Source organism: Dioscorea cayenensis, chromosome 14 (genome assembly GCF_009730915.1).
Source record: "Dioscorea cayenensis subsp. rotundata cultivar TDr96_F1 chromosome 14, TDr96_F1_v2_PseudoChromosome.rev07_lg8_w22 25.fasta, whole genome shotgun sequence".
Lineage (NCBI taxonomy): Eukaryota > Viridiplantae > Streptophyta > Magnoliopsida > Dioscoreales > Dioscoreaceae > Dioscorea > Dioscorea cayenensis.
Genome location: NC_052484.1, coordinates 19,868,769 through 19,879,943, shown reverse-complemented (window position 1 = coordinate 19,879,943; position 11,175 = coordinate 19,868,769). Strand labels below are relative to the sequence as shown.

The 11,175-nt window shown below is 30.7% G+C and overlaps 1 protein-coding gene across 3 annotated transcripts; it reads left to right on the top strand.

Moving 5' to 3' along the window:
• Positions 1–4,874: 4,874 nt before the first annotated feature.
• On the top strand, positions 4,875–8,430 carry LOC120276372 (B3 domain-containing protein Os03g0120900-like). Of its 3 annotated transcripts, none has more exons than XR_005541227.1 (3): positions 4,875–6,590; positions 6,757–6,821; positions 8,179–8,430. XR_005541227.1 is itself a non-coding variant. In XM_039283097.1 (2 exons), the coding sequence occupies exon 1, from the start codon at positions 5,371–5,373 to the stop codon at positions 6,304–6,306; it is 936 nt and encodes a 311-aa protein (XP_039139031.1). In that variant the 5' UTR covers positions 4,875–5,370; the 3' UTR covers positions 6,307–6,318; positions 6,410–6,617. The 3 variants fall into 3 exon arrangements, 1 of the variants encoding a protein (XP_039139031.1); XR_005541226.1 differs by having other exon boundaries at positions 6,748–6,821; XM_039283097.1 differs by lacking the exons at positions 6,757–6,821; positions 8,179–8,430 and having other exon boundaries at positions 4,875–6,318; positions 6,410–6,617.
• Positions 8,431–11,175: the final 2,745 nt, after the last annotated feature.

Here is an 11,175-nt window from a genome sequence, read left to right as displayed (position 1 = left end):
TGTTATTTTTATATGGCTACCCAACCACTGTATATATAGGTAATCTAACTCTCTTGTTATATATTTTTCATGTTTAATCTCTGTTATATATGTAGTCTCCACACTGTATCGATTCTCTTTTATTTTATTATATATTATAAGTGGTTTATTCGAAATTTTTATATAAAATAAGGAATCTGAAATTAAGTGAGGTCCAAATTTTTATGAGAGTTATTATTTTAAATAATTTTTATGAAAAATAATTATATAAGTACCATGTAAATTTAATTTAATTAATACCTATCAAATAACAAAATGGTGTGTGTGTGATATCCCTACTCTAAAATACTTTAAATTTAGAAGTTTAATTTAGATGTCCATATTCATTATTTTAGGAATAAATATAAATGTAGTTAGCCTAGAATTGAAGCTGTCAACACAAAAAAATGGCAGGCTGATAATTTTTTATAACAAAAAATAAAAAATAAAAAATATCTTTGGAGGCATTCAAGGTGCTATTTTCACTTAACATTGAACTTTTACATATAAAAAATTGTTGGAAAAGAAATTGAGTAAGTAAATTAAAGTGATTCTTTTAATAAAATTGTAATGTATCTATTTAAAAAAAATAAATTAAAGAGATGACATAATAACATCTAATAGATATTTTAATTGTTACAATAATCTTTTTTACTGTAATAAAAATTGATGAAATGACAATTTTATAATAATACCATGGATTAGATAAGTTATTTTTTTCTTTTTTTCTTTTAATTAAGCTATTTATTTTATTTGGGGTTGTTCTATTTGCATGTAAGAGTTTTCTATATCATGATCACAATATTAATCTAAATTAGTTATTTTATTGTCAAAAATAGATTAATAAGTAGCAAATTCAACAAGAAATAATTCGTACAAATAGTCTTTGTGATGATGTTAGATGCTTATTTCAAAATAATTGAATGTTAGTACACATTACACTCTCTCTTAGAAATGAAAATGTGAATTTTTCATCTGACTAAAATATTATTTTAAAATATAAAGTACATTATCATTTCAAGAGACGTGGTTCACTAGTTATCTAATAAAGAAATTAGTTTTGGACAATGCCTCAACAATGAGGCATTTTGCCAAATAATTAACATGTACAAATATTTAAAGTATAGAAATCCAAGTTTTTTTTATATAAAAATAAATAAACCACATAGATTAAAAAAATAATAATAATATACATAAAAGAAGAAAGGACACAAAATAATAGTTGAAAGTCCAATAGAGATGAAGATTAAAGTATTAAATATATAACAAAACAAAATTAAAAAGAAAAACTAAGCACAACGGGAGTTAGATGAAGTGGGTAATCTCTCTTTAGGTGTTAGATTCATTTGGATTGCTCTAGATCTCTTGTGACGCCAATGAATGCTGCAAGAAGACGAGGCTTCTTTTGATTTTATCTATGACATCTTCTCAAGCTTGGTTTTTTTTGTTTAATTTTTTTCGGAGCTATATTAACATAAACAATAAGATCAATTTTACAAATAATGCAAAGATATAAAAGCAATATGCAATTGAATATATGAATATATGGTTATTTCTTTCAATCCGGATAGCCCAACAAATTACACAAATAAGAAGATTCCAGACCATTCAATTTTAAAAAGATTGCCCTTTGCCATGCGTACCAGACCTCTTTCAGGGAGGGATATGTGGAATGTTAAAAAGGCTTGCGAAGTGCATCCAAATACTTGTAGCAAATTGATAAATTACCAACAAGTGGTCCACTATTTCCCTGCATCATGGTAGAGTGTACATGTAATCGTAGTGATTCTATTACGCCCATGTTTCGCTAGGTTTTTCATGGTCAAGATCTTTTTGTCCCATGTTAGACAATTGAAAAATTTAATTTAAAGAGGCTAGCAACTTCGCAAAAGGGTTTGCTGAAATTAAAAGCATCATAGACCTCCGTCATTTAAAAATGTGTAGAAGGATTTAATTGTGAAGGTCCTATTTTTGTTAAATCGTCAGGTTCTAAGATCCAACCCTTCGGATAACAATGAGTTAACTCGGACTTGAAGGTAAAGGAGGATGTTGTCAAGATAGGTTGCTGGAATCAAACAAAATTTGTGGAATGTAAGGAAAGGATTCTGCCTTACTTGAAAGAGGTTTGACCAAGTGTTTATTAGCATTGTTTCCTTAAGTCATCTATCAACTAGAACATAGTAGTTTTCCCATCATTTAACTCAAGGACAACTCCTTGGAGGAAAGCATGTTGGCAGCTTAGTATACTTTTCCAGAAGAAAGATTTTCTATTTGGTGATGTATGGAATAGCAGTTTCAGTCTCTCATATCTCTTATAATTGAAAAAGACAATTGATGAAGGTCCTTTATGAGACAATTAAGTTTCCACCACCATTTACCTAGGAAGGCTCTGTTGAAGTCTTGTACCTTTAGTATGCACCCCAACCCCTTTGCTCTATGGATTTGCAAATTCGAGTTATCCAAATAATCAACCAAAATGACTTTTTTATAAATTAATTAAATAATTTTTTAAAAAAAAAGATAAACCATAACTTTATTAAAAATAAAAAAAACAAGTATATATATAACACAATAGATAAAATAGTACATCACAAAAGAAGATAACAATCCATTAGGAGTGGAGAAGACAACAACAATAACAACATGAAACAAAGTATGAAAGGATCCACTTGACGCCCTTTTAAGGATTATGAATATCCTTAGAAGAAGACTGGGTTCGAAACTAAGGAACAATCAAATAGCGTCTGCACGGGAAAACGGGACATTGATTACTTGCAAATTAAGTTCCTCAAGATTTCAAAATTGTGCTTAACAGGAACATTAAAGTCTTGTAAACTGCACTTGAATTGTTTAGTTTAATAACCAATCATTGCTACAAAAGTTGTATACACAAAAATTTCCAAGAAAATATACAAAGAGAAGTTATATATATATATATATACACACACACACATGGCAAATATTTGTAATAATATCAATAGTGTGGAAATTTTTACTAATTAACCAAAGATATTTAGCAAGAATAATAGACAGACTTGAGATGCCATATAGATCGGATATCCAGTCTTTGCTAAAGGAGCTTAGAATTTCTTGACTAGAGCTATAATTTGTGATATTTTGGTTTTTAAATTACTCTTGCCTAATCGCCTATCTTGATTATTATTAAAATTAACCATTTTTTTTTTTACTTTATTAACTTCTACAGCTCCCAAAACAAAAAAGCTAAAATTAAAAGACTTGATTGATACTATCAAGAGAAGCCTTGAGTTCCTTAGGTCTCGGTAAATCAACTTTAGTGAATTAATAAATAATCTAGGCATCAGTTAATCCTATTTGATGTATTTGCTCTACCTATGTGGGCAATCTTTGTGTTGCTTGAACTCTATTCTATTTTCTTGTTGTCATTCCTTTCACTTTGACGCCTAAATGATAAAACATGATGATTAAATTATGTTATATTTTTTTATTATTTTTTATTGTCATTGTTATTTTATTTGGTAAAGTAGCGGATATATAAATCATAACTTGATTAATAAAAATTAAGATAATACAACAGTGTACAAGAAAAAAGAAACTAAATAGATGGAAGCACTTCCAGTCTTGTTTTACTCGCCCTGTTACAAACAAAATTAAATTATCATGTACCTCAAAATATAAGAAAAAACCCATGGTCAAAGTAACATAATTATATGGATGTCAAATAAAATTAATATATCCATAATTCTTTAAAAGTCTAGTCTAATTTAATTACTTTTTTGGGTACCCCTTGACAGCTTTGTGTAACTTACCTATCTATTTTTCTGATCTGGAGAGATTTCGCTTTAACCCAAACATATATATATATATATATATATATATATATATATGAAAATTTTCATTTTCTCTTTTATTAATTTTTTTTCATGTATATATATATATATATATATATATATATATATATATATATATATATATATATATATATGAACACTAATATTTTAAAGATGATATTATTTTAAAATTTTTATAAAAATAAAATAAATTATATTCATCTAATAGAAAAAAAAAATTCTATGTGAGTGACAGTGCGATTATATTTATTATCTAGTACTATTGACTTCTATACAGAAAATTAAATATTCGATTTCTTTTCAAAATATGGTTTACATTAAAAATTATTTTCATTTTGTGATATTGAATGGTGATAATAAAATGACTTAATTAGACTCTTCAATTTTGTGATGTTTGATGTCCTTATCCAATTCTCTTCATATAATACTAATAATCCAAAACCAACCAAAATAACAAATATATATATATATATATATCAGAGATATATTTTTATTTGTTTTCAATGAATGAAGGCACGCGAGGAAGAAACAGGAAGGAGCAAACCCTAAATAGAAGGGTGGTCCACATCTATCCAACCCTTTTTATTCATATTATTTCTTTCAAGTCCAAAATAGTTGCGTGGTGCGCGTCTCTAGTCACATGTTTTGTGAATTGCATCACAAAGATGAGCACAAAAAAAGCTTTGGAATCTTTCATGGCCACCTTGGTGCTCATTGCTCAAGTGGATTTTCTTATAAGCCTCTCCTACTTTTCCATATATTCTTTCTCTTCATTTTTCCCGTCCACTCCCTTAACTAACGTGAACAAACACAATACCAAATCAACCATCACCTCATGAACCACAAAAATAAATAAATAATGATGTAAATACTCTTTATATATATATATATATATATATCCTTATAAAAGTCAAAAGAACTCCCACCAAACTCATACTACCAAGTCACTTTTTTTTCTCTCTCATTTACATTTTAAAACTATTATTTATTGTCATAGAATTGAAACACACACATATAGACATTAGACACACACATAAAAGAAGAGAGACAAGACTTTAAACCCTGGTTCTTGGAATCTTCCAAGCAGGAAATAAAACAGAACTAGGGGAGGTGAAAAAGAAGAGGAAAAAAAGATGAGAGCCAACCCTAAAAAGAAATCTAACCATGCAAGCCCTTATCTCTCTCTTTCTTTCCATCTTTTCTTGAGTCAATGGCCACCTGCCTAATACTTCTCAGCTGCTTTATCTTCCCCTTCTTCTTCTCCTCCCCTTTCTTTGTTGCCTAGCTTCTTCCCTTCATAAACCAAGACCATTCACACTTTGAAAAGTCATCAAGAAAATTCATACCACATGCTCGTTCGTACTGCCAGTTAGCAGTATCTATCTCCAGAAGACGAAGAAGAAGAAGAAGAAGAAGAAGAAGGAGAAGGAGAAGAAGTACTAGCAGTAATGGCAACCTAATTAGTTGAAACTTATTAAGGAGTTTGTACTATCTAAGCTTTATTTTTTATATCAACCTCATCATGGAGTTCTCAAGTGGCAGAAGAGAGAGATCTCTCAACCAAGAAAGAGATCAAGAAGATCAAGATCATGAGTCAACAAATCAAGCAACCTCTTTGATCATTGAGAAGGAACACATGTTTGACAAGGTGGTCACTCCCAGTGACGTTGGCAAACTGAACAGGCTAGTGATCCCCAAGCAACATGCCGAGAAGTACTTCCCTTTGGACACGTCTAGCAACGAGAAAGGCCTTTTGCTAAGCTTTGAAGATAGGTCCGGCAAGCCATGGCGTTTTAGATATTCCTATTGGAACAGTAGTCAGAGCTATGTCATGACTAAAGGCTGGAGTCGTTTTGTCAAAGAAAAAAGATTAGATGCCGGTGACACCATATCCTTTGGTCGTGGTGTCGGTGAAGCTGCCCGTGATCGTCTTTTCATCGACTGGAAAAGAAGGCCAGACAGAGGGCAAAACCCCCAACATCCCTTTAGCAGCACAATCAGCAGCAGCAGCAGCAGCAGATCCTTGTCCCCATGGAGCTATGGGTACCTGACACCATCATCTATTGCAACTTCTTCTATGGTGTATGATCACCGGCAGAGCTACACATACAATGTGGGGAGCCCAAGCAGTGGTGCCGGACAGTACCTTCTGTTCAGATCGGCAGGAGCCTTATCTCAACCTCCGGTGCAAGTTGGCCATGTAGGTGGGGACCCTACGGTGGCCTCGCCGATGGTCCTAGAGTCTGTTCCAGTGGTCCATGGTAAGGCCACTGCTAAGCGTGTTCGGCTTTTCGGTGTCAACTTAGATTGCCCTCAAGATGTTGTTGCAGAAAACAGTCATTCTACAATTCCTCTCTTGCCTCTCCATTTACAGCTCGGTCGACGCACCGAATCTTTAGAACCATCTTCTTCTTCTTCTCCTCAGGACCAGCCACCATCTCTAGATCTCGATATTTAGAGGAAGATTAATGTATGAGAATTAAGTGTGATATATATATATATAGAGAGAGAGAGATATCATTGCTTCATGTTCCCACTTCATAATAATTCATATTTGACAGGCTCAGGTTACAATTGGGATTGGTCGATGAAGAGAAAGGTCCCAAGATACTTTCTTTTTTGTGGTCACTTTGATGAGTTTGGTTTGGAGGTGTTGAAGGATGAAAGGAGGATATGCTGCTAAAGTAGGTTTATTCTTTTCTTGTCTTGGAACTCTCGTTTCAATTGTAAAGAAATTCAAAGGTATATAAAGCCTCTTCGTCTTGCAAATAATTATTGTAATTTCCATATCTAGTAACTCTAGTTTAGTTTTTAAAATATCATACTGATTTGTATGAATGAAACTTGTCGATTTTACTAAATTTGCACTCCAATATCACTGTCAAATGTTTTCTGCTAGTTCTTGCAGCTGAGTTTTTCTATCATCATGGACGGTCTACAAGCCTTGGATCAGATAATTTTGGACCAACAGAGGTTAGAAACTCTATTTTCTCATAAATTCTTAATAATTTAATCAGTGTGTTAATTTTCCCTCTTCCTCTTAAATTGGAGTGTATAATATATTGCATTTTCCAATTGGGCAAAAGTCTTACCAACTTTTCATAAATTCTTTTCTTGATGCCTAGCTGAAAGGATTAATTGGAATTCTTATACACAATATATAGTTTACTGAACAAGACAATATATATCATAAATGTTCATCAGAAGTTCATGCAGTTATAGTAGTGGGAGCAGTGTTGCATTCATTTATTTTGATGCACATACAGTTTAATTAACTGCATTGAGCTATATTTCTATATAATATGATAATATTTAATATCCATATTAATTTTGAAATTAAGGGTCATAGATTTACTCGAGATAATTAACTCTAGAGGACTTTGTTATTGACTGTTTGCTTATTCTCTCTTTCTATTTATGTTTCAGATAGCAATATTAATTAATAGTCAAATATTTAACTGGATCAATAAATCTATTTTATTAGGCACTTGATTTGCATTTTCATCTTTTATTGGAAGTATTAAATACACTGATTTCAATTATAATTGATAAAGATTTGCTTTAATTCTCAAACATATATATATCAGCATGCATCAAAGGTTTCCCCCTTTGGTTTTTTTTTTTTCTGAAAGTGGTTTAAAAATATAGGTTAGCATCATAGAACTCACATCAGGTTAACCATTATTAATGAGAAAACAAAAGCCACATATAATGATAGTAGTATATGTATAGAATTTCATAACAAATGGAGATCAAAAGTACATTATTCCTCTTTGTTCATTGGAAATTTCTTACTTGTCCATTTTAAGGACTTAAAAGGTGTATATATATATGTATGATATATTTTCAGTTAATGTTTACTTAATTGTAATTAAGCTAAATGTAAATTTCAAATCTCAGTAGTTTACACAAAATAACCAAGGATGAGAGATTTATGGTTCACTTAATCTACATATTTCATATGTAAAAAATATCAAATTAAAATAAGGAAATAAAAAGATAACTGTCTCTTTGCTAAGTTTTTCATTTTGGATTTATCATGTAAGTGCATGATAGCTAATATTCAAGCTTATGAATAAAGCATTCAAGTGATTTTTATGATATGTTTGTGCTTACATATTATTAACTGTACATATATTAGCAATGGTTAACATGAATAAGGTTTTAGCCAGAAGAGAATAAATAATGAAAGCTAATTTCAGCTAATTAACTACCTAGCATATACCTATGAACAAAGTTTTGATCATGTGTTGCTGTGAAAGCATCTGATTTAGATTTGTATATATTTACTTAAAATTTTCTGTATAAATATATATCTATTTTTTGTTAGGGTTAAGCAGGTGATCAAGTTTGGGAGGAGGGAATTATCTTAAATGAATGATTTGATGGAACTGTAGGTGATGTTTTCTTGAAAGATTGTTAAATGAGATGTACAAAGAAATAAGTTATTATTCTGGTCTTTTTTTTTTAAGAAATTATCTTGATATTATTACATTTTAGGTATACTATTCTTTTTAAGGGAATAGATTAATGGCTTTAGGAATCTTGATATTTCATATGTAAGTATCAAATCATACTAAGGAAATTAAATGGCAATTTGTTGCTTTGTTTAATTTTAGTCTGTTTATTGCAATTGGATTTAATATTCATAATATTTCTGTATTTTTTTAGTTTACTCACTATAATAGTTATAAATGAGCCATCACAAGAAAGCTCATGACAATAACTTTCAAGTGACTGTTATGTCATGGAATTTGTAGTTATTATTCTTTGTTATATAATGGGATTTGGAGTTGATGGAGTGATCTTTGTTTAAGTGAGTGTTGTATCAATTTGGAGCTAATATCATTGGAAAGGCTACATATGATCAAGCTTTTCAAATTGTTATCATGCATCTGATTTAGATTTGAATCTACTTGAATTTTGGGTGTAAATATATATATGTGTGTGTTTTTGTTAATTTGTCTTTTCTAAGTATCTTATATATATATATCCAGTTGTTGATTACCAAAATGACCCTATAATTGATAGGTTTAGATCCAAATCCAAACTATACAGTATTCACGTGAATCATAAATATCAGAAAACCAGATTCACATGTTTGGCATATAGAGCAAATTAATGGCTACTCTAATTTATTCCAGCAGCTCTATTCTACGTGTCAGCTTCAACTTTATCATAATTTATTTTCATTGTAACAACCATTGAAAGCATATGTCCATCCCCATCAAAATGCTTGAAAGTTTTAGAATGAAGTCACAGTATGAATAATGCTCCACGTGATGCTAGTAATGAAGGACGAAACAGGAGAAGGGACAAGAGGAGAAAAGAAGCTTTGTTTGCTGAAACTGGCACTAATGTGATTATAAAAGATTATCTTATATATATATATATATATTAATATATATATGAGGGCATGGACCGCATGGTTTACATACGCACTTGAATAATGCTTTGTTTGCACTATAAATCCAGAAATATGAGGACATGATTAACTTATATATGATTATCTTCAATGTGCATAACTACTACTTAATTATATGCCTATGGCACCATGCAATATATACAACATCCTTTATTTGCAAGGTGGATGAGTTTTAAACTAATTTTTTTTGTGAAGGATGGTTTCCTTGGATTTGGAGTTGAATAACAATGAAGTGTTTCATCCTTGATGTAAAACAACTCAATCTACAACTTCATTGTTCTACTGAGAAAATAAGAAGGGAATTGTTGTAACTGTTCATTTGTTGCTCAAGTTAAACCATATCATCAAGTCTTATTTGTGGGATTAGATAAGGATTTTTGACAAATGACAAAAGCACAACTATCAAATATGTGAATAACTGAGAATTGATCATCTTGCATGCGCCCTGATCGATTTGCTAGTATGCAAATTAGACTACAAGCCCGTTCCCACACGAGGAATCCTTATGACAGTTTACACACCATAGATCCTATGAATCTGTGCACACAAGGTATCCTTCCTCATAATGCATGCATTTGATGAGGTTTGAACACATGATCCTGGCATGGGAATGAATGCCATATCCTTTGGGCTAGCCAAACTTTAGCTGGATAAGAAATATTGTTCACATATTTTTCAATGAGAAAAAAAATCCAAATAATTGAGTTGTAGACAGTCAAGTGAAATCTTAACAAAATGGTGCATTATGAAAATGTCATTTAAAAAAGACTAGTTGCTGATGTTTTAAAAAACTAATCCTTTAATAGCGATTTTGGATAAACTTTAATGATTGCATCACTTTAGTCAAATATATACATCAACATTGTCATTTTCTTCCGCATGTTCACATTCTTAGTGATTATTTTCTATTAGATGAAAGCAAGACTTTGTGCCATCAACTTCATTATGGAAGCCTATCATTTGTCGTAACATACACAAAGTATTTTTATTTATAAATGTGAATAAACTACTAATTTATTAAAAATAAATAAATAAAATATATAAAAATGTATTCATAATATAACATGATTTGATTTGATAATAAAAATAATTTTTTGAATAAAAAACAAATCATTGATCTTTCTCTTATGAGTGAACCGCACTATATAAATAATAAAGAAAAAAACAAAGCAAATAAGGCTTGACTCTTCAAACTTACAAACAAAACAAAACTAAATATTGAACAACACTGCACATTATAATAAACTCTCTCTCTCACTACCAAACAAAAACCAAGCAATGTGATAAATCTTCTCTTATGAAAAATGTTCTTTTTAAAAAAAAAAATTATAAAATGAAAAAACTATGAATGCATAAAAAAACAATAAAGTACAAAATATAACAAGTACTACAGTAGACATACGAGTTTCAAAGAAGTAACAAAGAAGTAAAAGATTTTCCCCATGAAAAAAAATACTACAGGTGTTTTATTTTATTTTTATTTTATTATTTATTTTTTAATAATTGTGGGCATGCCACAAGTAGGAATCCATCAGTGGGAAGAATTGAGCAACATACATTGGCATCCATGAGTTTATATATCCTGGGCTGGGCTTCTATATGGAACTGGGCATTGGTCTATAATGGGCCAATCAGGCCTGTAATGGGCCTCTAGACCAGCTCATTGCTCAAATCTCACAGGCCTTATAGGAACAACTTCTTTAGGTACTTCGTTTTTTCGGGTTCATTCCTTTCATGGCCACAAATGTTTGTAATTTATATCGCTGTGGCCACAAAACTTTTTTTTGTAACATAAAAACCACTTAACTTTTTTTCGATTGCACGTGTGGTCATAATGGCCTATTTTAAGGAGATTTCCGATGAGTTTGCTGATATGGCGCTGACATGGCGCTAACATGATGC

Coding starts and splice junctions, on each gene's coding strand:
- LOC120276372 (XM_039283097.1), top strand. CDS start 5,371: ATGGAGTTCTCAAGTGGCAGAAGAGAGAGATCTCTCAACCAAGAAAGA.